The sequence below is a fragment of the Molothrus ater genome, chromosome 5 (assembly GCF_012460135.2).
Source record: "Molothrus ater isolate BHLD 08-10-18 breed brown headed cowbird chromosome 5, BPBGC_Mater_1.1, whole genome shotgun sequence".
Taxonomy (NCBI): Eukaryota; Metazoa; Chordata; class Aves; order Passeriformes; family Icteridae; genus Molothrus; species Molothrus ater.
Window position 1 is genome coordinate 50,314,481 of NC_050482.2, and position 26,566 is coordinate 50,341,046.

At 49.1% G+C, this 26,566-nt stretch overlaps 3 protein-coding genes across 7 annotated transcripts; 1 reads left to right on the plus strand and 2 right to left on the minus strand.

The window, feature by feature from the left end:
• Positions 1–439: 439 nt before the first annotated feature.
• Positions 440–20,090, plus strand: JOSD1 (Josephin domain containing 1). Of its 4 annotated transcripts, none has more exons than XM_036401762.2 (5): positions 440–614; positions 1,335–2,142; positions 16,008–16,136; positions 16,248–16,442; positions 17,661–20,090. In XM_036401762.2, the coding sequence occupies exons 2-5, from the start codon at positions 1,958–1,960 to the stop codon at positions 17,758–17,760; spliced, it is 609 nt and encodes a 202-aa protein (XP_036257655.1). In that variant the 5' UTR covers positions 440–614; positions 1,335–1,957; the 3' UTR covers positions 17,761–20,090. The 4 variants fall into 4 exon arrangements, with proteins under 4 accessions (XP_036257655.1, XP_036257656.1, XP_036257654.1 ...); XM_036401763.2 differs by lacking the exon at positions 440–614 and adding an exon at positions 915–935; XM_036401761.2 differs by lacking the exon at positions 440–614 and adding an exon at positions 946–1,069.
• A 223-nt stretch (positions 20,091–20,313) lies between these two features.
• On the minus strand, positions 20,314–22,220 carry TOMM22 (translocase of outer mitochondrial membrane 22). Its single transcript, XM_036401766.1, has 4 exons — positions 22,079–22,220; positions 21,860–21,978; positions 21,444–21,561; positions 20,314–21,040 (listed from the first exon to the last, which is right to left on the minus strand). The coding sequence occupies exons 1-4, from the start codon at positions 22,187–22,189 to the stop codon at positions 20,966–20,968; spliced, it is 423 nt and encodes a 140-aa protein (XP_036257659.1). The 5' UTR covers positions 22,190–22,220; the 3' UTR covers positions 20,314–20,965.
• Positions 22,221–22,366: 146 nt separating this feature from the next.
• Positions 22,367–25,635, minus strand: CBY1 (chibby family member 1, beta catenin antagonist). 2 transcript variants are annotated; one of them, XM_036401765.2, is made up of 5 exons: positions 25,520–25,635; positions 24,759–24,868; positions 23,956–24,061; positions 23,757–23,872; positions 22,367–22,928 (listed from the first exon to the last, which is right to left on the minus strand). In XM_036401765.2, the coding sequence occupies exons 2-5, from the start codon at positions 24,834–24,836 to the stop codon at positions 22,848–22,850; spliced, it is 381 nt and encodes a 126-aa protein (XP_036257658.1). In that variant the 5' UTR covers positions 24,837–24,868; positions 25,520–25,635; the 3' UTR covers positions 22,367–22,847. The 2 variants fall into 2 exon arrangements, with proteins under 2 accessions (XP_036257658.1, XP_036257657.1); XM_036401764.2 differs by lacking the exon at positions 25,520–25,635 and having other exon boundaries at positions 24,759–25,510.
• Positions 25,636–26,566: the final 931 nt, after the last annotated feature.

The following is a 26,566-nucleotide window of genomic DNA, read 5'->3' on the forward strand; positions in this document are numbered from 1 at the left end:
TCACCAGCGGCGCAGCGGCTAAATTTGCATGTTGCCATGACGAGAGTGGGTGGAGTAGTGGTTATTCATGAGGAGAGGCCACGCCTCCTCGAAGCGCGCGAAGCCAATGGGAGACGCACTGCCAGCTCGGCTTGTTTTCTACACATACACACACACAACAGAGCCCTCTCGACGTGTCCGGGGTCCGCTGTCCAATAGGAGACCTGGGCTTCCTGACAAACAACCTCGACAGCCAATCGAATAAGGGATCCCAAATGCGTGGGTGGGACTAAGTGCTGCAACAGAGCCCGCCCTGGTAGGAGGGCATTCTCTCGGACTAGCCAATGAGAAAGAGGAGATTTTTTTACTGATAACTGTGTCAACCAATGGAGCAGGGTGGGAGTGCGCCTGCTCCTGCAGTCCGCGGGACCTCCTGTCCCGGCGCGTCGTGCCGCCAGCTCCCGGGGTTCGCAAAGGACCCCGCCGCCCCTACTGCCTCGGGCTCCCTACAGAAAACCCCTACGCCCGCTGGCCATGCGAGCCCACAGTGTTCAGACCGCCGGCGGGGGCCTCCAACCAGGACGCCAGCGCCAAGGAGGAAACCCCTCTGGCTGAGGGGCTCTGCGGACGGGCAGGTGACCCCTGCAGAGCGGCGGGGAAAGCTGCCTGTCCTGCTCCTCCGCCTAGCCACACGCACGCTTGTGGCACCACTGCCACAGGCGCCAACCAGTGGCACAGAAAGAAGCCGGAGGGGATTTACGTTTGTTTATTCAGAGGCTGCTTTCGCTTCTGTCCTGGCTTGTGTTGCCGCTGACGTCGAGGGGGCGGGGCCGACGTCGGCGCGTGCGGGGGGCGGGGGGGCGCGCGCGTGTGTGCGTGCGTGCGCGAGAGTGGCGCGAGCGGGGCCCGGCGCGCGCGTGCGCCGGCGCGGGGCGGCCCCGGGGGCCGAGCGGGCGGTGAGGAGCCGTCGGCAGGACCCGACCGGCCTGGCCTGGCCCGGCCCGTCCCGGCCCGGCCCGGCGGGGCCCCTCCAACCCTCCCGAGGGCAAGGGCGGGCGCCTCGGCCCAGCGGCGAGCCCCGAAGGGCTGGGTGGGGGTTAAACGGGGGCCTCTCCTGAGCGCGGTGGGCTGCGGGGGTCGCTGGGCCTCGGTCGTGGGAAGCGGCTCCCGTCTGGGTTGCTGTTGCTGTTGTTGTTGTTTTGGTGGTGGTGGTTGTGAGGGCGTAGAGTGGGGAGGGGCGGGGTGGAGAGGTGCGAGGCAGGCCGTGGGGCTGGTCCCGTCTGCCCTACCCTCGCTCCCACGGACTTGGGGCTGCCTCTGGTTGCTAACGGAGACTTCCCTTTGTCGGAGCGCAGGGTGACCTGTGAGGAGTCGCCTTCCCCGCAGCCTGGACTTGGGTTTCTCGTGGCCTAGCAAGAAGTGGTTTCCTTTCCCGAGCTGTTGGCATCTTCCTGCCGGGATTCAGTCGTTCCCAAAGGAATGGAGGAATGCAGCTGATAAGTGCTTAACCACCCTGTGCTCCTATAGGCAGTACCCGGTGCTGGCTTCATCTTCTTCCCTTTGGCACTTTGGGGGTAGGCCTCTCCTGTTACCTGGTCTGGGTACTTTTTTTAGTGGCACTGTTGACCAAACGAGATGGAAGAAAAGGAACGATGTGATAAATTGCAGCTGGTACTTTGAGACTAAGGAGAATTATATATTTTGACATTTTAATTTTTTTTTCTGTGGAGGGGAGGGAAATACTACATTTTATGGGGTATGGGAGGAGGGAGGTTGCAGATCTTCATGTGGTTTTTAAAACCAGCTGTCAGAGGCAATTACTGAGTAAACTGAAGCACAAGAGGAGGATTCGTAAGCTGGAAGCACCTCAAAAAGCCCACAAAAGAAAGGGGCAGTGGGCTGCTGTTGTGACTGTGGGGGCAGAAACTTCAGCCTCCTTCATTTTTCACCACCTCCTCCCCATCCACCCATCGAGAAAATGAGTTGTGTGCCATGGAAAGGTGACAAGACAAAATCGGAATCGCCAGAGCCATCCCAGCAACTGCCACAGCACATTTACCATGAAAAGCAACGCAGGGAGCTGTGTGCCCTCCATGCCCTCAACAATGTCTTCCAGGACAGCAACGCCTTCACTAGGGAAACCCTGCAGGAGATTTTCCAGAGGTAGGATGCTCTCTGTACTGGCATTAGCTTCCCCTTGTCCTCAGCTGATTGGAGGGATTTTTGGGTGTTGTCTGGGGGAAGTAGAAAGGAGGGATTCCGACTGTGCCACTGCTTTGAACTGAATGTATCTTGGTTTTTTAACCCCAGCCTTTTTTTTTTTTTTTTTTGCCCCTCCATGCAGAAATGCTTTCTCATTTTACTTGTTTCTTAACCTGTTCTGGCTGCCAGCTTTGGGTCCAAGGGTTTTATTGTAGATGCAGTCATGGTTGAAGTGTTATCTTCCTCTCTACTCACCTTAATGCCTCTTCTACCTGTCTTCCATATTTTTGCCCCTCACTTGAGTTCATAAGTTACCTAGATTTAATAATGGATTTGGGGGTTGCCTTGGGGGAATGAAGGTAGCAGAAATTACTTACTGACTTAGTACTGCAACATTTGTAAGTTTTTTAGAAATTAGGAGTTTTGCCAAATGAGCGATTCTTATTCAAGAGGTTCAGTGAAGTTCTTCAAATATTATGGGCTTTTTTTTTCCATGCAGCAAGACTCTCTGTACTCTCTCAAACTGGCTTTAATTTCAGTAGCTGGATGCCTGTTTCCTGTGGCATTGCTAAATGTTTCCCAGGAGCTTCAGATAATTAATAAAGTAGGTTTGAGTTTTACAGGGATGAGTATAAATGATTAATGTGGCCTGTGCAATAGCTCATATTTTGCTCAGTGTTTATTTTATGGTGTTTTGATGCTTTATGGAAATTCTCCTGTGTGAGCCTTTATGAGTTCTGGTGACCCACTGCTGATGAATCTAAGTGATGATAAAGGAAATGATGGAAAGGGGCTCTCCTCTGATAGTCAACCTGCAGATGTTGTAAACATGGTGTAAGTTTTGGTTGAATACCTGTTGCCAACAGCTGCCAGCATCTTGTGTTTGTGACAAGCAGGAGAGCCCACATCACGGCAGCGCGTGCTGTGGGATGAGGCAGTCATGGTACCCTGTGCTGATGACAGGGAGCTGTGGGCCTGTTGCAGCTCTCCTGAAAACTGGCAATTTTATGAAACTGGTGCTTGACTCATCAAACTCATGCCTGTCTTTGGCAGAGAATGTGGTGAAGTACAATAACAAGTATCAGATTGAAATGCTATTTATTGTAGTGTTGCAGATAAAACTCCTGCTGGTGGAGTGGAGCTGGCCCATGGCAGGCTCAAGGCACTCTTTGTCCAGTGTAAACACACTGTGGTTTTGTTCCAGAGCAGCAATTGTCAGAATCTTAATCACAGCTGGATTGCTCTTGGCCTGAAGCAAACAAAGGCAGTTCATGTGGTAGAAGGAGTGTGATGATCTAATTAGTTGGTTTTCATTGCATTTGGTGAGACAGAATTAGTGTGCAGCATGAAACCTCTCAGAAAAAGACTGGATATTAATCTTGTTGGACCTCTTTCCCTAGAAGGTAGAGTTTGTCTTTTATTCCAACCTGGAGTTGTTCCATCCTAATATTCAGATCAAGATACACAGATTGATTCAGCCCCATGGTAGTATGGAAATACACATGGATATTCCTCTTGGAAATGGATGAGTTATAATAAGTTATATAAGTTTACAAAAGAATTGCCACTGCCTTTCTGTTTCTGTTGGGTGGTTACTTGTGTGTAGCTCTTTGACTTGCCTTGAAGAAGTGTGAATTTAGTTGCCCTTTTTATGTCACTTGTCTTTTCCTGTGTCTACTCACATTCTATGTATTGATAAAGGATGGATGAATATTTTTAATAACCTGCAAAAATGTTGAGGTCTGATTTTTAAACCTGGTGTTGATAAGGTAACAAAATCACAAATAAACTTAAGCTCTCTAGCTTTTACCACATTCCTTGGAGAATGATTGAACCACATTGCTTAATCATTAGCTTCCCTTTTGCTGCATCTTATTGTGTAAGGCCAGGGTAGTCTGATTATCATCTTGAGCATGTGCTGAAACTTGGTCTGGACACCCCCTCTGATTGTGTAGTCTTTCCCTCTTCTTTCCTCTAAAACAAGAAATACATTTTTGATGTTCCTCTGGCTTTTGTTGCAGGAAGTATGATTGCATGTTCCAAGTGTTGCATGGAGATACAAACAAAATCTCTTTGCTTCACTGGAGCCTGCATATTGGGACCTGATTAGGAAAGACAGCTGCAGGAATCTTGGAGCCCCTTGTGTTAAGACAACATGTTGATGAAAGTTTCTGATAGAAAGATCAGGAGGATTATTTACCTGGATTTCTGTCCAGCTTTGTCAGTCTTCCTCAGCTCAGTGGCTAGATAAAAAATACCAAAACAACAGTTTAATTCCTTTACTGGTCAGAATCCTTCAGCTGATGATTGTGGACCCTCCTTAGGTATATGTGGGTCAAGATGTTGAGGTGGTTTTTGGGCCAAGTTTGCTCACACATGCCAGTTTCTTGTTGCCCATGCTGGTCACCTCATCACATTTCTGGGGCTCTGGAAGTTATGTGAAGGAACAAAGATAAATGTGTTCTTTCAGCTCTTGAATAAACTTGTCTGGAAAGTGGAGCCATAAGAGGGTGCTTCTGCAGCCCAAAGGGCTCTCTGGATTGTAAGGTTTTCTTTGCTTGTGGGGATTAGGAGAGTTGGTAGGTTGAAGCAATGATCTTGATTTAGACATAGCCAAGTGATCTTACTTTATAGAGATGCTGGAAGAGCTGTGACAAGCTGCAGGTTCTATCTCTGTGATTAGTAAAATACACCCTAAAATATGCCCCATGGTGGATATTAACAGCTTTTCCTCTTAGCATGGTATTGTGGACTCCTCTCCCTTCTGTAGTGAACACGCTTCCCAGACTGTTCTGCTGCAGACTGCTCCACTGCAGAAAAACTTCCAGCTGAAAAAAAAAACAAAACAAAGGCTGCCTGTCTCTAGCCTCTCCAGCCTTGGTTGCTCTGAAACTTTCTACTCAGTCCACTGCTTTCTTGTAAAATGCCTTATGCTGTCAGGGTGTCACTGAAAACTGGGAAGTGAACTCTCCACAGCTGGATAAGTAAGAAAATTTGAGATTACTTCATTCAGCATGCACGGGGATCGCTCCACCTAACGTGTGCACCCAGCAGTCTACTAGTCATATAATCAGACCTGGTTATATGCATGAAACCAGTATATATGCACTGCATTTCTATTACAGGTGCATTATATTTCCTGAATACATGCATATATGTTAATTGTTTCCATGGATTTATTTGGATATCAGTAGGGGTCTTTTGAGAGTCTTTGGTGGTCATTTGGGAACATCCCATTCCCCAAAGTTTACATTTATGGTTCTGGATCTTCTAATGAATCTTTTCACCTTGAGACTATCTCAAGTATGTTGTCAGGTCATGATGCACTTCTCTTATCATTCTTTGCCCTGGCATTCTATCTTTGTTCTCAAAACTAAGACATCCGCTAGTACATCCTAGTGGCTGATATAGGTAAATAAGGAAGCACTAGCTGATACAAGACTGTTAGTCACAGATGTAGGGAGTTAACATAAAGCCACATTAATCTCTGGAATTTGTACAAGGTACTGTATGGTACAAAACTAAGCATTAATTACAGATGGGGATTAAACACTATTGTGCTAAAGTTAAAAATAATTTTCCACATCTTCCACCACTGCTGCATGGACACCTTTTTAAAGAAATATAATTTGTTGGGTAAGAAGGGCAGGAATGAAGAAGGGCTGAAGGATTTCCAGTGATGAAATATGCCTGCAGAATATTCAGTGTGGTAAAGGCTGATCGAAATATGTGCAGAAATATTAGAATTTTTGAGGATACAGTTGACAGGAGGAGAAGGCAGGTAAAATACAGATGTTTGGATGATAGGAAATCTGAACTTTGCACTAGCAGAATTAATAGAGTCCTTATCAATAGAAAGGTCGACCCATCACAACAGAACTCATCTGAGGCTTTTAATAAAGCCTCTTATTTGGCCTTATCATAATGCAGAGCACTAGGGCTCAGGAGCTCAGTCCCTGGGTAGGGACCGGGTGCCCGAAGCTCGCTCGCTCATGCCAAGACCGCAGGGCTACCATCTAGCAAGCATGGTGATTATCAGCTCTATAGTGATTGCAAGCTCTCAGGATTTCAGCTCTGCTTGCTAGGTAGTGGTGCCCTGGGCTTGAGGCTGCAGCAGACGGAGAGAGAGGAGAAGGAGAAGGCGCAGGCTGTTCCACGAAGATGGCTTTATTTGGGGAGGTCCGTGAAGGGTCTCTGCTCTTCTTCTTTCTCAACTAATGGGGTACAGTATGCTTCTTTTATAGGGTTGGAAAGGATCCAAGCTTGACCAATGGGTAAGGGGTTAACATGACATTGCCTTATAGGGTTACAGAGGTAGGTTAAGGGGTGGAGGACAAGAAAACAGGAATTTTCTTTTGCTGTTTCAGCATTCCTATTGTTCATATCCTCCATGGTGCTTTTCCTAAATCTATGGGGTTTACTACAACTCCACTTTCTGTTTTTACAAAAAAGGCATTCGCTATAGTTCTTTTGAAACAGTGAACAAGGCACGAGAACATAGCTAACACAATAACAACTACAAGGAGAATCAACAACATTCCCTTAATCAAGGATGCAGCCCATCCTGTTAATCCCCATTGCCCAAAAAGTTCATTGACCCAGTCTGGGATTCTTTCTACTTTCAAGTCCTTCACGAGATCTTTCAGTTTCTGGATGTTCGCATGGATGGATTCCGAGCGTGAAGAGAGGTTGAAGCAGCACATCCCTTCGAAGTCTTCACAGCCGTGTCCATGGGCAAGCAGCAGGAAGTCGATTGCTGCTCGATTTTGGAGCGAAGCCTGTCTTGTGGTTTCTTCTTCCTTTAAGAGATCACTCAAGGCTGCAGATGTAGCGTTAGCTTGTTTACTGAGCCAGCACCCAAGGTGATTGATTTCACCAAGGGCTTTAGCTGCAGCTACCCAGGGTAAGAACAGGGAGACAGCAATCTTTTTTGGTTTGATCCAATCGTATAATTTAGGATCACAATTTTCATCAAATTCAGTATAGGACCTTTTTTGTCGTTTTGATTCGCTTTCTTTTTTCCAATTATGTAACAGGGTGATGTTTGGTGTAAGGGTAGAAAGTTTTCCAAGGGTACAGGGACCTCCCTGGAGTCGGGAGGGGATCCCAGCCCATACTCTGTCACCACAGATGAGAAACATTCCCTTGGGTAATACTTTGGGATGGAGAGAGGACACAGAAATCACACGAGCCGTGTAATTGCACCAATCGTGAGAGTTATAGGCTTTGTTAATTGGTGATATCTCTTTTCGATATGTGTTTTTGTTCTGGTCAATTTCTGGCCAATTGTTTTTTGGACGTCTAAAGTAAAATTTGACGCAGTATGTGGCCTTGGAGGACCCCAACAGATCTAATTCTTGGGGTTCCTCTCGAGCATCTGGCAGAATTTTTGTCCACTCGTCCCAAGTATCAACCACATTGGGTCTCTTACCTGTGGTGCGGAGAATCTCTGAGTTATAGACAGGCCAGTCATCTGCTACAAAGGGAATTCCTACTAGACATGTGGAAAGTGGGTTATCAATGCTTCCCATGGACAAGCACATGTTGTCCTGTTTTAATGTTTTTGCTAAGGTTACCCAAACATTATGGCTAGGCTGTGGGCTAATCCAGCCGAAGGCATGCGGTACGGTGAAGAACATCCAGGCAGCAATGAGGACAGCAGCGACGGAGATATTTTTCATCTTTGGGCAGGAATAGGGCTTCTGATAGGGAATATAAGCAGAATTTGTTATCTTTATGATGAGAGGGTTTTCTGCCTTGTTCTTTTCTTGTTCCCCTCCTCCCCCCCTTTTTCTTTTAATTTCTAAGCTACACTATGGGAGGAGGAGTGGGTAGAGGGTTAAGGGGTTTTAAAAGATTAGGGAGGGGGAATAACGGTGTTTCTTTTTTTTTTTTTTTTCTTTTTTCTTTCTTTAAATACAAAAAAAAACCAGTGTAACAACATATAGTTCAGAGAACACTTTTGTGTTAAGGCTATCTATGGTCTGATGCAGCAGACTGTTGTTTAGCTTTTCAGTTTTGTCTGCTGTCTTGTAATGGGGTGGTCTGTTCTTGTGTTTGTGGGTATTCGGCGACGTCTTCGTCTCCAGGCAGAGCTGGTTTGGTTTTGAGGTGGTCTTGTGTTTGCCTCAGGAGCGTTCTTGTCCCCGTTTGCAGGAGTAGTGTTCTCAGTGCCTAGGTATGGCTTTATGTTTTTTCCGGGGTACCACCTCGGACCGGATGGTAGTAGCACGCACGCATATCCTCTACCCCAGGTAATCAACTGGTGAGGCCCAGAAATTTGGTGTGTTTCAGGGTCCTTCACGAGCACAGGTGGTTTCTCAGTGAGCTTTGCTTGGGTGGTATTTGCAAAGTGGCGAAGTATTGGTGGGTCAGGCTCTGATGCTGTACAGTTCAGGAAGTTGATGACGTAGAGAGCCTTGCAAAGTCTTTCCACTGGAGATGTGATTCTCATGTCTCTGTTCTGTTGATCAAGGACTCTTTTGAGGGTTTGATGTGTCCTTTCCACGATGGATTGTCCTGTGGGGTTTACAGGTATGCCGGTCTTGTGTGCTATTCCCCATTCACTGAAGAACTCCTTTAACTTGCGGGAAGTGTAGGCTGGTCCATTATCTGTTTTAATCTCTTTTGGTACACCCAGGGCGGCAAAAGCAAGGAGAAAGTGTTTTATTGTGTGCATGGTATTTTCTCCTGCATGTGATGATGCAAATACTGCTCCTGAAAACGTGTCGACCGATACATGCACGTATTTTGATCTTCCAAAAGGTGCGAAGTGAGTTACATCTGTCTGCCACAGCTGGCAGCTATTCAGACCTCGGGGATTGACTCCCATCCCCATGGATGGTATCTGATAGTTCTGACAGTTCGGACACGTAGCCACGATAGCCTTTGCCTGATCCTTTGAGAGCTTAAACATTCTCATAAGGGCAGGTATATTTTGATGAAAAAACGCGTGTGACAACTTTGCCTGGGCAAAGATGTTAGGAACATTAGCAGTTTCTGCTGCCATTGCTAATGCATCCGCTTTTCTGTTGCCTTCTGCGACAAAACCTGGGAGGTCTGTGTGTGACCTCACATGCATTATATGGTAAGGTTGCTTTCTGTGGGAGATTAGGGATATTAATTTAGAGAGCAGTTGGTACAACTTTGGATTAGAGACCTCTTTGAGAAGAGCATGTTCTGCTCTCATCGCTATCCCAGCGACATAAGCTGAATCTGTAACCAGATTGAAAGGCTCGTTTTCAAACTTTTCAAAGGCTCTGACAACGGCTGCTAATTCTGCGATCTGTGGAGATCCCTCCACTATTTGTATGTCAGAGTGCCAATCTTGTGTTTGGGGGTCTCTCCATGTAACCACCGACTTGTGGGAAGACCCTGAGCCATCTGTAAAGAGTGTTAGAGCCTTGAGAGGTTTTCTACTTTGGATTTGTTTTGGAATCAAATGGAAGGTTACATCAGGGTTAAAGAGTTTGTGTTTTGGGATCTTAACTGAAATTTGGCCCGTGTAGCTATCCAGGGCAAACTGGAGGCTTTCATTGGTCTGGATCAAATCCTCAAAGTCTGTAAGAGTTATTGGTAAGTATATGCATTCGAACTCACAACCTGAAAGAGATCGAAGGCGAGTCCTTGCCTTTTTTATTAAATGTGCTATGACCTCCTGGTAGGTGGTAAGTGTCTTTGTGGGCTGGCTATTTGTAAAGATCCATTCCAGTATCAACAAAGGGTCTCGAAGCTGTGAGTCCCATTGGAATATCAGTCCATGGAATCGAGGTGCTTTTCCCAGGATGATGAACTTGAAAGGCAGACTGGGCTCGAAGCGATGGGCTTTGCATGAAGACAGGGCTTCCTGGACTTTAGTGATGGCACCTCTGGCTTCTTCTGTGAGAGTGCAGGGAGAGTCCAGGTCCTTAGGTCCGCGAAGAAGGTTGAACAAGGGAGCAAGGTCTTCTGTTGTAATTCCTAGCAGTGGACGTACCCAGTTGATGGATCCACACAGGCTGTGTAAGTCCCTGAGGGTTTTTGGGTCGTCATTTATGGTGAGCTGCTGAGGTACGATGGTCCTTTCCCGGATCTGGACTCCAAGGTAAGTCCATGGCTTGGTGTACTGGATTTTATCCTCACGAATCTCCATTCCTGCCTTTTCTATGGTTTCAATAGTCTTTTTAACTGTATTGTCCAAGTAAGCTTTGTCTGAAGCACACACCAGGATGTCATCCATGTAGTGATGGATGATAGCATCGGGGAATGATTTCCGAATGGGAGACAGGATGTGAGCCACGTACCACTGGCAAATAGTGGGGCTGTTTTTTAGTCCTTGAGGAAGATAACGCCAATGATATCTTTTGAGCGGGGCCTCCTTGTTAAGAGAGGGAACGGAAAAAGCAAACCGTGGAGCATCCTCAGGGTGCAGAGGAATGCTGAAGAAACAGTCCTTAATGTCTATGATAGCAAGTATCCAGTCTCTAGGCAGCATCGATGGGGAGGGCAGGCCAGGCTGGAGGGGGCCCATGTCCTCGATGGCCTCGTTGATTCTGCGAAGGTCGTGGAGGAGCCTCCACCTGTTTGTCCCAGGCTTTGGTAGAACGAAGACTGGAGAGTTCCAAGGGCTGTTGGACTCCACTATGTGGCCTTTTGCGAGCTGTTCTTCCACGAGGGTGTTTAGGGCGCGCAGTTTGACTTTATTGAGGGGCCACTGTTCAATCCAGAGTGGCTTGTGACTTTTCCAGGTGAGACGAGGTGTTTCTGGCAGCGCGCTTACTTCAGTGACCCCAATTAGAAATCCTGAGTGGGAATACGTAGGGAAGCTCCCCACTGGGATAGAACGTCTCTGCCCCAAAGGGTGATGGGGGCCCTTACCACAAATGGACGAATGGTTGCCAGCTTGCCTTCAGGCCCTTCCACAAGGATGTTGTTCTTGCTTCTCATGGACACTGTGGCTCCACCAATCCCTGAAATCATGCCTGCAACAGGTTGTAGATCCCAGTGTGCTGGCCATTCTGAGCGGGCAATGATGGTCACATCAGCACCAGTGTCCAGCATCCCTGGTAGGTGGGTCTTCTCGCCTTTGCAGGTGAGGCCGCACTCGATGGTAGGCTTGGATGGTCCCACAACTTGTGCCCACATAGCTGTAGGGTTGAGAGGAATCTGTTCCCTGTGATCCTTTGGGAGTAAAAAGGCTTGTGCTATTGGAGTTCCCTTTGAAAGAAAAAATGGTGAGTCTATGCAGCATACCTGGACGAGAATCTCTTGTCCTGGCTGCACTGTCAGCACTTCTGGAACAACGAAGATCTCCTTTGGGCTATTAAGAGAGTCACCTATAATTAAAATATGCGAAGGACCACCTTTTGGCGCATATTTGCCTGTGGGAACACGGTGAACATTCTCGTTATTAAAGTCAATGGATAAAGCAGTTACCAGTTGACGGCAGGTTCCCATCTGGGTTGCCCCGTGGGTTGGATCCTCTTCTTGTGGTCCGGAACATCCTGGGCTGGTGCGGGGTTGGGTCTGGGTGGCCTTTGATTTGTTGTCAGCGCCCGGGGCTCGACCGGGCGGGGCAAGAAGTTTCCCGAATGCTGCTGGTAGCGCTGCTGATTCTGGGGTCTTTGGTAATTGTTACGGTGGTATCGGGGGTGTGATCTCTCTGGGCAGTCCTTTATATAATGTCCAAGATCTCCACAGTGATAGCATTTAGGTTGGTCTTTAGAAGCTATTACTGCATATGCACCAGAAACTCCTTCAGCAATACCTTTAGCAACTGCTTGGGCCACTGTATTTTCCGTGGACGTGTGACGTGTACAGCATTCCAGCATTTGCTCTATGGTGGGGTCTGTATCCATGGGTAGAGACCTCAAAATGGCTTTGCATTTTTCATTAGAGTTACACAAGGCAAGTTTACATAAGAGTTCCTTCTTTGCCTCTGTGCTCTCGATCTGTTTCTCCAAAGCATCTCTAAGTCTGTCCACAAATTTGATAAAACTTTCATCTGTCCCTTGTTTAATAGCAGAAAAATGCATTGTTGGCATTGACTCATCATGCACGAGAAGTAAAGAGGTTTTTGCTGCAAGAGCGATGTCCTGCAGTGCCTCTTTATTCAAGGTTTCCAATTGGTCTGCTGGTTTCTGTAAGTCACCTTCACCAGCTAGTTGGGCTACTGTAAAATTCGTCTTATTAGCATCCGCAGAATATGAATCTGATAGCGTTTTTAAATGTCTTTTCCAATGCCTGTCCCATAACAAATATTCTGCTGGGGACAGGAGGCAGTGTGAAATATTTTTTACATCGTGGGGAAGTAAGACATGTGCTGAGAACATGGCTTCTAAGAAATTTCTAAAAATATGTGAGCTTCGCCCATGTTCTTTGGCTATATTTCTTAATTGCACTAGTTCCTTATTGGAGTTAGCTTTCCACGTCTTTATAGCGGACTCACCACCATTCCGTCCTTGCTTATATTCTACTGGGAAAGCATTAATCTTCTGTGCCAGCTCCCAGTCTCCAGCCTTTGTCGCTTCTACTTTAATACGAGCCCATGGATCCGTGTGGATCGTATCAGAATCAGATTCACTGCAAGAGCTCTGGTCCTCTGAGGAGGACTGAGGGAGGGTTGCTATCCGTGACTTGCGCTTTTTTCGTTTAGAAGCGTTTTTCAAAGGTTTCAATGGCTGGGGGGGGAGACATGGCATGACCTGGCTGGGGGGAGGTGCCACTGGAGCTGGGATGGCAGCACAGCACGCACAGGACCGGGTGGGGGGGACAGCACCGTGGGGGGTGTCTGGGACTGTGCTTGTGTGAGGTGTCCCTGCTGTGGCAGGCAGGGAGCAGGGGGAGGGGGCGGGGATGGACAAGGCCTCGGGAGCGGTGAGGGTGTGGCTCGGGGAGCCTGCGGGAGGGGCCGGGCCGGTCGGAGCTGGGGCGGGGGGAGCGGGGGCGGCGGGCGCGGCGGCGGGAGGGATGGTGGGGGACATCAGCGCAGGGGTGGGGGGGTACCCAGCAGCGGGGGGAAGAGCCGACGCAGGGGTGGAGGGGGCGGCAGAGGCAGGAAAAGGGACCCCCGGGACCGGAAGCAAGGAGGAAGCCGAGCCAGGGGTAGGGGGGATGTGTGGAGTTACAGATAAGATAGGATTCGCGGAGTTGGGCAGCGCAGGTCCCGCAAGGGTGGAGGATGTGGGGGGGGGAACTGGGGTGGGCAGCGTAACCTCTGCTTTAGGAGTAGCGGAGGCGAGAGGGACTTTAGAAATGAAGGGGTGGTGTGAGATATGCAAGTGACATTCCTCTGAGTCCTTATCGATCTTGTTACTATTTGAAGAGGAAGTATCTGTTAAGCCCTGCAAGATTTTTTCTCTGTTAAATCTTTCAACGGTTTTAGTTATTATATGGAATAAAGGCAAATAGTTAGTTGCAGAGAAATCCTGGTTTGTTTGGGAGATATATATTGTGTTCCCGATCATATCCCAAAACGAATTTTCAATGACTGCTTTCTTATCAGTATCAGGGTATTGCGAAATAATCCAAGTTACAAATTTTTTAAGATTAGTTTTTGAGAGCTTGCCTTTAGAAAAGGAGAAGTTGTTAGCAGATAAGATTTCTAAAATAGTTGAATATATCTCTCTCTCGGTTTTACTTAGTTTTAAAGTACTAAAAATTTTACCCATGTTAATGGTTAGCCCTTCCAGCAGAAAAAACGTGAAAAAAAAAAGAAAAAAAACCCGAAAAAAAAAGTTTTAGAGCCCCAAAGTTATGCGCGCAATATTGGCTAATACTTACAGTTCCTGGGGTCCAAGATCTGTGGAAGGGGTCTGCTGCGTCAGTTCTCCTCGGAACTTTCTGCCGTTCAGATGTAAGTTTTGAGTGTCGAACTGACCCTCCTGGGGAAAGGATTTTCTAAAACGAAAAGTCCCTTCACAGAAGGAGCGGCTTCCCGAACAGGCAATCACAGAAAACCCCAGGGGGGCTTCGTTGCTCAACCGACGGATATCGCCTCTGGGGGGGGGTCCGAATCCGAAGTCGTTGGGCTGCCACTTTAATAAAGCCTCTTATTTGGCCTTATCATAATGCAGAGCACTAGGGCTCAGGAGCTCAGTCCCTGGGTAGGGACCGGGTGCCCGAAGCTCGCTCGCTCATGCCAAGACCGCAGGGCTACCATCTAGCAAGCATGGTGATTATCAGCTCTATAGTGATTGCAAGCTCTCAGGATTTCAGCTCTGCTTGCTAGGTAGTGGTGCCCTGGGCTTGAGGCTGCAGCAGACGGAGAGAGAGGAGAAGGAGAAGGCGCAGGCTGTTCCACGAAGATGGCTTTATTTGGGGAGGTCCGTGAAGGGTCTCTGCTCTTCTTCTTTCTCAACTAATGGGGTACAGTATGCTTCTTTTATAGGGTTGGAAAGGATCCAAGCTTGACCAATGGGTAAGGGGTTAACATGACATTGCCTTATAGGGTTACAGAGGTAGGTTAAGGGGTGGAGGACAAGAAAACAGGAATTTTCTTTTGCTGTTTCAGCATTCCTATTGTTCATATCCTCCATGGTGCTTTTCCTAAATCTATGGGGTTTACTACAAGGCTTGACTTTCTTTGGATTGGCGTTATGTGACGTTGTTGTTCTCTGCTCCCAGTTTCCTCCGTGCTTGCTTTTCCTGCTGTCATCTTCATAATAGTACATCCTGTTGTTTTCCCTCCTTACAAAATTTCTTAGGCAGAGGGGGGAAACATAAAACCATAAAAGTGGCTAACAGGCTTTTTTGCCACATCTCCATGTTGTGTCTCACATCCATTATCTGAACTTGTGCAAAAGCTGTTATATATTTTTGGCATGTAACCTCATAGCAGCCCACAGCTTCCTCACAAGAGGAGGTGGAGGGGCAGGCATTGATCTCTCCTCTCTGGTGACCAGTAACAGGACCTGAAGGAATTGCATGAGGCACTGTCAGAGGAGGTTTATTTTGGATATTAGGAAAAGGTTCTTCACCCAGAGGGTAGTTGGGCACTGGAACAAGCTCCCCGGGGAAGTGGTCACAGCACCAAGCCTGACAGAGTTGAAGAGGAGTTAGGACTGAATGAATGCTGTCAAGCACATGGTGTGATCCTTGGGGCTGTCCTGTCTGGGACCAGGAGTGAACTCCATGTGGATCCTTTCCAACTCAGGATATTCTGCAATTGTATGAATGTGATGGACTGTGGTTCTGCATTTTTAGATGCTGTAGTAATGCAAGTGATGTCTAAACAAACTTACAGGTTGAAGCTGAAGAGATTTGTTTGCATCAGGATTATCTGTTTAGTTACCTACAGCAACAGATATTTTTTTACCATCTAGCAACCACAACAGCTTTGGAAAGCTCCCAACCCCAAGTATCTTCACAGCTTTGTGTCTGAATACTTCTTTCATTTTCCAGTGGAGGAGGAGGAAGAACAACCTTTCCTGCAGCCAACCTCCCATGCCTCTTTTTCTCATCCAGTCTTCAAGACTGCTGTTGACTGTTGGACTCTTGAAATTGTAATAGCCGCTGTCCTGAATAGCAAACTGGCATTTACTCTGACTGTAAATTGAGGAAAAATCATAATTGAAGCATCTTTCAGAAGTACCAGTTCAAGGGGTCAGGGAGAGAGAGCTTTGTGATTTCTTTTGCATTAAAGGCAGGATTTTTGGAGGCTTTGTACATCAGAGTTATTCTTAATGCATTACTTAGTTTCCTCAGCCCATTTGATGAGGGATAAGGGGGGCACGGAATAGTTTGTGTTTAAACACAAGACCCCTGGAAATGGACTTCAAGTTATATATCAGGTTGTGGAATACAGGTTCAACAAACATCTGCTAAGCAGTCTCCTCTTCTGTTTGCAGGCTGTCTCCCAACACCATGGTGACCCCCCACAAGAAGAGCATGCTGGGGAATGGGAACTATGATGTGAACGTGATTATGGCAGCACTGCAGACCAAAGGCTACGAGGCAGTTTGGTGGGATAAGCGCAGGTACTGAGAAGCTGTGTCATTCTGGAGGTGGCTGCTCTTTGTAAAACTTGAGAAAGAGGTTGAAGTGAAAGCACCAGAACATAATCTGGTTGATATTGTGCACTCTTTCAGGGATGTTAACGCCATTGCCCTGTCTAACGTGATGGGCTTCATCATGAATCTGCCCTCCAGCCTTTGCTGGGGCCCCTTGAAGCTCCCCCTCAAGCGACAGCACTGGATCTGTGTCCGGGAGGTGGGAGGCACCTACTACAACCTCGATTCCAAGCTCAAGGTGCCCGAGTGGATTGGAGGTGAAAGTGAGCTCAGGTAGGATTTCCTCTAATCCGTCCCTGTTGGAGGTAAGAAGTCTGTCCTTAAACAGTTGGTGATTGAAACGTGTATGGCTGACTTTCAATTGTAAAAATTTGAGAGTAATAAGGTTCTTCTGCCTCCACTTGGATTTATGGCCCGTTTGTGTAAAGCCAGGGAAATGCTTTTGGCAGTGGTCTCTCTATCAGCTCAGGAGAGCTTGACTTGGCCTCTTACATGTCTGGCTCTGTCTGTGGCAAAGGTAGAGGCCTTCTCTGGTATTAGTGGGGGACGCCTGCAACACGATGTGCTGTGCCCTGCTCCCTCCTTGAACATGACAGTATCAGCATTCTTTACCTATTTAGTAACAATCTTCATGTCTCCAGCAAAAGGCTTTCCAGACTAAAAGTGCAGCCTTATCCCTGAGAGCACTAAGAGTTGTTAGGAATCACTTTTCCTCTGTAAGCATACGCTGCCCTTCTGGCTTGGCTCCCCTTCCCTCTTCAATCTTAACACAAGAAGGTCATTGTAAATACTTTGTAAAATTTCACCTGCTCTTGATTGCTGTTTAGCTTCCATTCCATCATGCTATAAATCCTACTAGCAGCTTTGCTTCCTTGACTAGTCTTGTTCTGAGATAGGGACTGGGGATTGCACATGTGCAGTGTTTGCAGAGCCAGCCGTGCCACTGAAGTTTTGGTAAATTTCTGGGGTAAAGTAAGTCTTGCGAAACTACTGTGCAGAGTTTCTGGTGGATTTTATCCTAGGTGTATTGTTCTTCAGCAATAAATTAGGGCTTTCTTTTCTGGGAGTTTTGGAAATCTGGACCAAAAGATATTGGAGGAAATGTTGATTTTTCATATTTATTGGAAGTAATCCAAGTTTGGTATTAGAAAAAGCTTATGTGCAGAAAAGGGCTAAAAAAACATGTCAAATGACCAAGTGGTACACTGCTGCTAAGGACATCTGTGTGATGGGGTGTTCTATTTTTAGAATAAAAAGATTTTTTTTTCTCCCAGATTTGTTGGAATTATTTAATGTTAAGATGGGATTCTTGATCTTGAAAATATGAAGAAACTAAATTTGGTTTTAATTCTGTTTTTCTTGCCTTGGAAAGTAATAAAGTGGCATCTATATACACTCATCTCTGCTGAAGTTAAGATAATATTTAATTGTTGTTGTAGATGATGAAGTTCTACATTCAGTAGCACTTGTTTCTATTTCTCTTTATGATAGGAAATTTTTGAAACACCAGCTGAGAGGAAAGAACTGTGAACTCCTATTGGTGGTGCCAGAGGAGGTGGAAGCACATCAGACCTGGAGAGCTGACGTGTGACCCGGGCCAGCTCTGTCCTCCGACTACAGTTCTTCCCCTTTACCAAACTCCTGATGTCCTAAAACCTGCATAATGGGTGCCCCGACTCTCTTCGTCTGGAATTTCCTTTGTTAGGCTCTTCTCTTCCTTCCTTGGTGCAATAGGGCAACAGCAGAGGACATTGGGGTGGTGGGTGGGGAAGAACTGAGGGCAGAGCAGAGGAAACTGGAAGCCAATCACTTTAATTGCAAGATGGATGAGCTGCAGTGCCCTCCGGCCAGCTGGAAGGCATTGCACTCTTGAAAAACTGGGCTGGGGAGAAAGAATGCCTGGAAACCCCCGGCTTCCATTTCCCCACGTGGTTCAAGGCTGTGTGTGGTGGGACACTGCTCCCTCCAGGGCTTGTCAGGAAGGAGCAGGGACTGAGCATGCTGCCACCTCTTTACAGTTCTCTCCCTCCAAAACAAATTGTTGTGAAGACATTTGCAATTCCTAAGGGTCTCTCAGGACACTCAGAACACTAGGAATGGTACGGTGCTCAGCACGACCTTCTGCTTCTTAGGGCTGGTTTGTGCCAGGAATTAAGAAACAGTAATAAAACCAGAGTCATCTTCCAAGAAATTCTTTGGGTAGCTAGAGGATTCTTCCCCAGGGTCTCCAAGGATTTATGTATGTGGTGAGTGGTTGTTTGGCAGTATGTGTCTGGCTAAGGTGACATGGAAACAGCAAGCACAGGATGACTGAGGAGTATCAAGTTTCTGGACTGGAGAGAGGCCACAGTCTGCTTGGGTTTCTTTGTGCTATGGTGGGGTTTTTTTTTTACTATTTTTTAACAGTTATTTTGGTTTTCTGCATGGTCACCCAGTAGTTTAGGGGCTCCTTGGAGAGAGGAATAAAGCTGAAGAGGTTTTCAAAGAAATTAATTCCCTTTTATTTTCCACTCTCCAGAAGTCCAGCCCACAGTCACAGATGTAATGTGAAATGAAAGAGATCAAGTTATAAAATAAAAATGGGCTGAGGAGGGAAGCCTTTATAGCAGTCAGTTTTGCTCTTTTATTGCTACCATCTGCTGGTCTGGGAGCTGCAGAGGGTCCACCAGAACTTCCAGGCATTGGAGACACCCTGGCTTGGTAGTTGAACCAACCTCTCCTTTAGCATTGGCCAACAAACATTCCATTAATGGGTGAATTGCTTTTTTCTGCCTTCCATGGGGAAGAGAAACTAGACACGGAGACACTAAGAGGAATCTCCACCAGCTGTTTCCCAATCACCCAGGAGAGCTGTAGCTCAGCCATGCCTTCCATGGCAGGAGGAGGAAATGCTGAATCTGGAACTCACTTTGTTGTGTTTAGCACTTCCTGGCTGAGCTGCTGGTTGCTTCCATCTTTACATGTCTTGGTTGAACAGCAACCTCTGGGACTGATGGAGCTCAAAGGATCCTGTTCCACCATGCAGGAAACTCTCATTACTGATGTTTGAGCTGGTGAAAGGAGGGATTGTAATGACCTTTTCTCAGTTATTTCTCTCTTCAGAGCTCTGCAAATGCATGAGCAGGTGCTCGAACCTCAGAGACCACCAAAGTGGCACCGTCCCAACAGAGAACAGAGGCCACATGACGACAGGACGATGGTGTTTGCTGACCCCCGGACATCTGGCAAGCACTTTTGCAGTCCTTTGAGCACAGCCTCCCACAGTCAAGGGCAAATGGCTCTTACATTTTAAAAAGTCCTATTTCGTAACACATTCCAATGACCAATACCAGCTGGCAGAGTTTTTAAACACTTTCCAGGCAGGATGTTCAGCCTGCAGGCATTCTGCTCCTGACTTGAAGCCATTTCTTCAAGAGGGGAAAATATAAATCTCAACAGCAACATTTTCTATGCTGATTGAAGTTGCACTTTGGAGAAAAACCCTGTTTGCATGGAAACTGCAAGCCAATGGATCAGTGCACAATATGCAAAGATGTTTTAAAATACTTTGGGGCTGCTTTCCTCTCCTTGTATGTCAGCTGCTTTCCCGGGGGAGAAACAGCGTGATCCAGCTGCTCAGGTAAAGGGAAAGTGTGTGATCACATCCCTGTGGGAGGTGAGGCTGCTGTGCCTGGGGGTGGGTGAGCTGGTTCAGTCCCACTGCTCGGGAGCGGGGAAGCCCCTCTTTGTTTTCTTGCTTGTTTGGTTTTGTTAGAGCCTTGTCTTGGGTTTGTTTACAGAGATGTATTTTGTTTAACCAAATATTAAAAATGGGAAAAAAAAGTTTCCATATAAATGTCCTATCACTTCTGTATGTTCAATTGAATTGTTCTGTAACAAAGTATGTAAAGGATAAATAAATTTTTTTCTTTGGTTATAAAACCACCACGTTTCTGTGCATTAAGAAACTTGAACACTGGACACTGGTGCTGAGGTAGGATCACCTCCCAGAATTCCCTTAAGCCAAACATGGCTTCCCCACCCATCTGAAGGTGACAAGGCCACATCAGTCCCTTCCACACTGCCAGGCTGAGCATGAAATGGAGAAATCCCTACCCAGAAATCCCCCAGCAGCTCTGAAAGAACTGAGCCTCCCTCAAGGACATCTATTAAAACCACACTGCTCAGGTTGGATTTATTTAATATTCCATACAAAAAAATACGCAGCTGATGTCTGTTCTACTTTATGAGGCAGAGAATCTGCGTGGATGTGATCGTCTCAAACCTGGCCTGCTGCTCCCTCGGTTCTCACACACACACAGCTGCAGTGAAAGTGTTTCTGCAGATGCATCTTCCCAAAGAGTATTTTCCATGGGGTATTGATTGCCACCGGCACCCCTCCTTCCTCTGCTGGGAAAGTCACGCTTCCTGCCACCACTGTCCTTCAGCTCCAAATCAGGCAGGAAAGCACTTGTTGTGTCTGCCTGCTGCATTCAAAGCCTGACCTGTGCCCCAGGGTGTTTTGTGGGGGCAAGAAGCTGGCAGAGGAGCTCCCCCGGTCCAAGTCTGTAACTGGTTATGGCATAGTGATTGAATAAAAGGAAATACTCATGATTTCTAAAGGAGAGGGGGATGCAGACAGGAGCCATCATCAGGTCCATAGGGGGGCTTCCCTCCCTCGTTATGAACAGGTCAATGTCCCAAAGGATAACCGAAAATAAAAAGAAAAAATGCCCTGGCCCAACAAATCAACAGTTCAATATATCATAATCGCAAAGTCTTCCCACTTGATATGAATCCAACTCAGCTTCCGCAAATTAGATTTTTCCAGACAGCGGAGGCAGGGCCCCTGGCATTCCCCCTGAGAGCCCTGTGTTGGGTCCGAGGAGGATCTGGAAAGAAAACCATTCATTGAGGGGTTTCAAGGACACAAGATGTCTTGCCATGCTGTCCCCCCTCCCACAGCTATTGGTGGCACTTTGCAGCACCAGCCCCATGCCTGCTGCAACAACCAAGGTCAGTGCCCAACCACTGCCCCTACTGCAGCCCCTCACAGCAAATTTTAGCTGGTAAAAGCCAGGTTGGGCTTGCCAGGCATTGCCACCACTGGGAATCAGCAGGATTGTCCAATTAGAACACCCAGTCGGGGAATCTGGTGGGATGAGTGAGGCCACAGCATACAACAGAGTGCATCCTTCTGCCCCAGCACCCCCAGCACTGCTCACAGCAGGAGGCGCAGGCACTCCCGGCCAACTCTGCAGGGCCAGTACAGACGGCTGGGCCTTCCTGCCTCACCTGTCGTTGCTGCAGCTGCTGCTGTTGCTCCATCTGCAGTTTTTCGGTTTCAAAGACGACAGGAAGAACCAGAATCATGAAGGAGGTGGTCCCAATCCACAGAGCTGCCCTAGAGAATCTATCAAGGATAAAGAACCCTAGGAATCAGTTCTTATTGGCACAATGCCGCGTTTCCCTTCCGTGCCTCAAACATAAGCCTGCCTCCAAATCCAACCCCGAGCTGCGGGGTGTCCCCTTATCCCCGCCCTTCCCAAGCCGCCCATAAACAAAACCCGTGATTCTGCCGCTCCTCGCAGGCCCCGCACTGCGCTACCAGCGGCCAAAGCCGCAGCGAAAGCCGGCAGAGCCGCCCGCGCCCCCGCTCTGCCCGCCGAGCCCGCTCCGAGGGGCTCCGGCCCGGCCCGCCGCCCCCTCACCTGTACATCTTCTGCGCTACCGTCAGCGACAGGTCGAACGTAGCCCCGGCCGCCGACCGGACGCTCTCGGGGAACATCTCCGTGAGTCCCCACAGCCGCTCCGCCAGCGTCTCGTCCAGCTGCGGGCGGCACCAACCATGTCAGGCCCCGCCGCACGGCCCTGCGCGCCCCGCGGGGTCACCGCGCCCGCCCGGCCTTCCCCGCCGCCTGCCCCGATACCTCCTCGTCGTCCTCCTCCTCCTCGTCGAGCTCGTCCTCCAGCTCCTCGGCCTTGCCCGCGCCGCCCTTGGGCAGCAGTTCCTCCGGGGACAGGGACGCCGCGGCCGCCATCGCCACCAGACAGGACGGAAGGAGCGGCGGCCAGAGCGCCGCCGGAAGCGCGGCCGCCCTCCCGCCACCCAGCCCGGGCCGGGCAGCGGCCCCTGGCGGCCCGGAGGAGCAGCGGCCGCCCCCCGCCCCGGCCCCCGCAGCACAGCGCGACGTGTTACAAACACCCTCAGAAACGGGTTTTAATTGCAAGATTTTATAACAAATATGCAAAATTCTCGAGAACGGGCAACTCCAGCATCCTGCTCGCCCAAGGCAGACGGTGAGGTTTGTACAAGCACCCACGGGCTCCCCGCGGTGGGGGAGAGGCAGAGGTCTCCTCTCTTCGGTGACCAGAGAAGGCGAGCAGGAGCCCTCTCAGAAATAGATCTGCCCGACCACCGGCTGTCCGGCTGCCTCAGAGAGGAGGGTACCTGTGCTGGGCTGCGCTGAGCAAACGTAGCAAGGTAAAGTGCTCTGAGGAAAATCGTGTTAATTAACAGCGCTGTGGTGCCAAACCAGCCATTAGCAGTACCCACAGCACCACACAGCACTGGAGGCATCTCGGCACTCGTGGTCCCGTGAAACAAAGTACCTCACACAGTACCATCATGGCTGGGAGGCCCGAGCCAGCCCCAGCATCCCGTGGGCCAAGACCCAGAACCAGCTGGCCATCTCTTGTTCACTTCTTCCTCCGGCTGTGCTGCTTCAGCTCCTCCAGCTCCTTCTCCATGAGGTGGGACTCGGCAGTGGTCTCAGAGAGCTGGAACGCACAGCAAACAACAACAGGAGGGAGTTAAAAGCTGGTGAGGCTTTTCCAACTTCACCGTACAAACAAGATTTACAGCCACAAGCCAGGTCCTGCAGGAGGTAATTTGTTCCTGTTGAGCAAGGGGGAAGCTGCCATGTCATGTTTCACTGAGATCGTCTGGAAAACCTGAAGAGCAGATAGTGCTTCTGCTGAGTGCTCCAGCCACAAAAGCCATTTTCCAGTTTTAAAACACATGAAGAGTAAGGAAATAAAATATTTGTTTAGAGTGACATACAGGCTAAATCACTTATTAACTGCAAATAGATGTGTGTTCTATTTCCCTGAATGTCTCTCCAGATTTTAAGCATGAAAGCTGTGATCTCTGGGTAAGGCTGAATTTCGGTTTATTTACTGGAAATTCTTTCATTCACAGTTTTACACATAGGATAGATGTCTCGCCCCTCATGACAGCAGATGGAAGCTTTAATCTTCCGTGACCAGAAACAGTGGCTGTAACTCAGTTTCATAGTTAGGGAAGAGAACAGAGTGGCAAGAAAAATGCCATATTCTGCGCAGAAAGGGAAACAGGAGACAGCAGGGACTTCTGTCTTCTCAGACACAGTGTTCACAACAAGCTCTGATGTGGGGGGAGCCTTTCCCTCTTTCCACAGAGGGGATCAGGCTTTACTCCCACAGTCACTTTGCCGTTACACCCATGTTGCACAACAGGGTAAAGCAGAAAGTGGGGTGCACTGAGAGCAGCCTTCTTCAGGGAACCCAGCACTCTTTGCCCGGGCATCCCCACTGCTATGGACAGGTAGGAGCTGGGCAAAGGCTCACCATGTCCAGCAGAATGTCCACTTTCAGCCGAAGTAGGTTGTTTTCTTCCTCGAGCTGCTGGTTTCGTTTGCGCAAGCGCTGCAGTTCCCTGCGATCCCCCAGGAAGCCTCCTGATTCTTGGAGGAAAGAAGGAGGTCAAAATACAGATTGTCAGCCAACCATGGCTACTTCAGACCAGACAAGCTGGGCTGTACTCTACCTGAAACCCAGTGGCCATTTTCAAACTTCAGGCTCTGGCCAGCAAGGTTCATTGTGGGGGTGCCGTATTCCAGGCCCAGCTCAACCTCACGGGTGGATCTATCCAGCTGCAGGGAGAAGATCACACTCAAGAGTTTCACAGAATGCCAGAGCCACCCCCTGATCTCCCATTTCTTAGTGACTGGCATTCCAGTGGAAGATGCTGGTCCAAATGGCCCCTGGAACCTTTGGGCATGTACTACTTTGGTCATGTACTGGTGCAGTAGAGGACTGGTTCCTCTCACTGCCATCCCTGCACTTTCTCACACCTACAAACTCATCTCCCTGCACTTGGAGACCACAGGTGAGAATTTTTCAGTGACAGTTCTGGGCTGCAGGTGTGGTGATGATGATTCTTCCCTGAGCTATTCCATTTCTAGCTTCATGTACAGTCACAGTGATCAGGAATGGTGCTGCACTGCAGGAAGAAAGCAGCATAGTTGGAATAATAGAATAAATTGATGTGGAGAGAACCCACAAGGATCATTGGGTCCAACTCCTGGCCCTGCAGAGAACTGTCCACAAGAGCTGCACCGTGTGCCTGAGAGTATTGTTCAAACACTTCCTGAACTGTCAGGCTTGCTGCTGTGACCACTGCCCTAGGAAGTCTATTCCAGAGCCCAACCACTCTCTGGGTGAAGAACTTTTTCCTGCCCCAGAAGCAGTTGGGAGCCCTTGTAAGGGTTATGGCACTGACAGCAGGAGCCACCCACCCCTGGCACCAAGACATGGCTCCTGCAGCAAACCGCAGGTGCGGGGACTCACCAGGTGCAGGTTGGACAGCGAGGCCCATTTCCTGGGGGGGGTCTTCTTCGGGCTGAAGGAGTTCCCAAAGAGAGGCATTGCACGCTGCTGGCCAGGCCTATGGCGGGCTCCTGAAGGAGCGGGAGAGACACAACAGCTCTGAGGCTGTGGGCCAAGAGCAGTGATGTTCTCCCCAGGCATGTTCTCCCCAGGCAGAACCCCTCATTCTCTCCAGTGAGCTTCTCCCCAGGCAGAGTCCCCAGCTCTCAGGGCAAGACAGCGATTTGGGGGGGGGTCCGGGCCGCCACCCCGCCACTGCCACCCGGCAGCATCGGCCCTCCACGGCCACGTCCCTCGCACCTCCACCGCCACGTGACCGAGCCGGGCGGGGGGCGGAGGACGACGGTGCGCGGTGCGCCCCCCCCGCCCGGCCCCCGGCCGGTACCCCCAGTACCGCGCGGCCCGGCACCTCGGGGGAGCACGGGCCGTACCACCCCAGGGGCACGCCGAACAGCTGGAAGGGGAGCCCCGCAGGGCGCTATTCCCCGCACGGGCCACCACCGGGATGCTCCTTTGTTCTGTTTTCCCTCCCGGCATCTCACTGGCGAAAGCAGCGGGCTCGGCAAGAGCGGAGCCGATGAAGAATGCCCCCCAGCCCCCATCCCCCCCGCGCCGCAGTGGTAGGGTCAGCCCCGCGGTGCGGGAGCGGTTGGGCCGGGTTGTTCCATCGAGCTTCGCCTTAATTCCGGGGGGGGGGGGGGGGGGGGGGGGAAGGGGGGCACCTCTCCTTCGGGCCGCGCCCGCTCCCGGCGCTCGCGTCCGCCGCCGGTGGGATCCGCCGCGTGTCCCGGGAGCGGTTTGCGGCCGCCGCGTTGCCGTGGCGATGGGATCCGCGGCTCCGCTCCGCCTCCCGCACTGGAGGCAGACGGGGGCGGAGTGCCGGGCAGCGGGCTCGGGGGTCGGCCCTGCTCACGGGCTGCGTCAAACTAGTGCTGTGCTGACGGCGCTTTCCTTAACACCTTCCCTAAAATGCTCGAATCGCCTGAAAGAGTTGTTAAAAATGTTTTTGATGGGGATTGTTTGTTTATTCATTCAGCTAAATAACTAAACGCCATTAGTCAGAGAACCCTCCCTTGCTTGGGAGCGTTGAAGAAGAAGTGGAGGAGGTCTGGCGTCCCGTCTGCACGGGTTTAGGGGATGATGGATGGGGACCTGGACAGTGCAGAATGGTACAGAATCACAGAAATCACAGAATCAGTTCGGTTGGAAAAGATCTCCGAGATTATCAAGTCCTGTCTTTGGCCGAACACCACAACCATGTGAACATGACCGTGACACTAAGTGCCAGTACTCCAGGAAAAAAAAATTATCTAACAGACTTTCATTCCCAGAGTGCTTAATTGGCACCCTGCCTTAAGTGAACCAGAAAATTGCTCACTTGGAATGAGAATTGGAAAAATAGCACAGTTAAATCCGGTGACTTGAGAGAAGAAAAATTTCTGGTGATGCTGTACCTTTTGGTAGTCCTGCTAACCAATATCTGGTTCTTGCAGGACACATACTATAAAAACAGTTGCTTTCAGACCCAGTATAGCAGAGTCTGTGCACTGGAAAGCTGTGATTTTTGCAATAAGAGAAGTGATTATAATGGGGTGTGGGGGGAAGTCAACACCCTTAAAAGTAGAATAAAAACTCACTGTTCAGAGCAAGGCCTTTGTGAAGTAGCTGTGGCTTCTATCACCATTTAATACCCACACGTGTGTGCATATATTGGGTAAGAAAGATGAAAGGAAGGTCCAGATAAATGAAGGCAAGAACTTTGGAAGAAA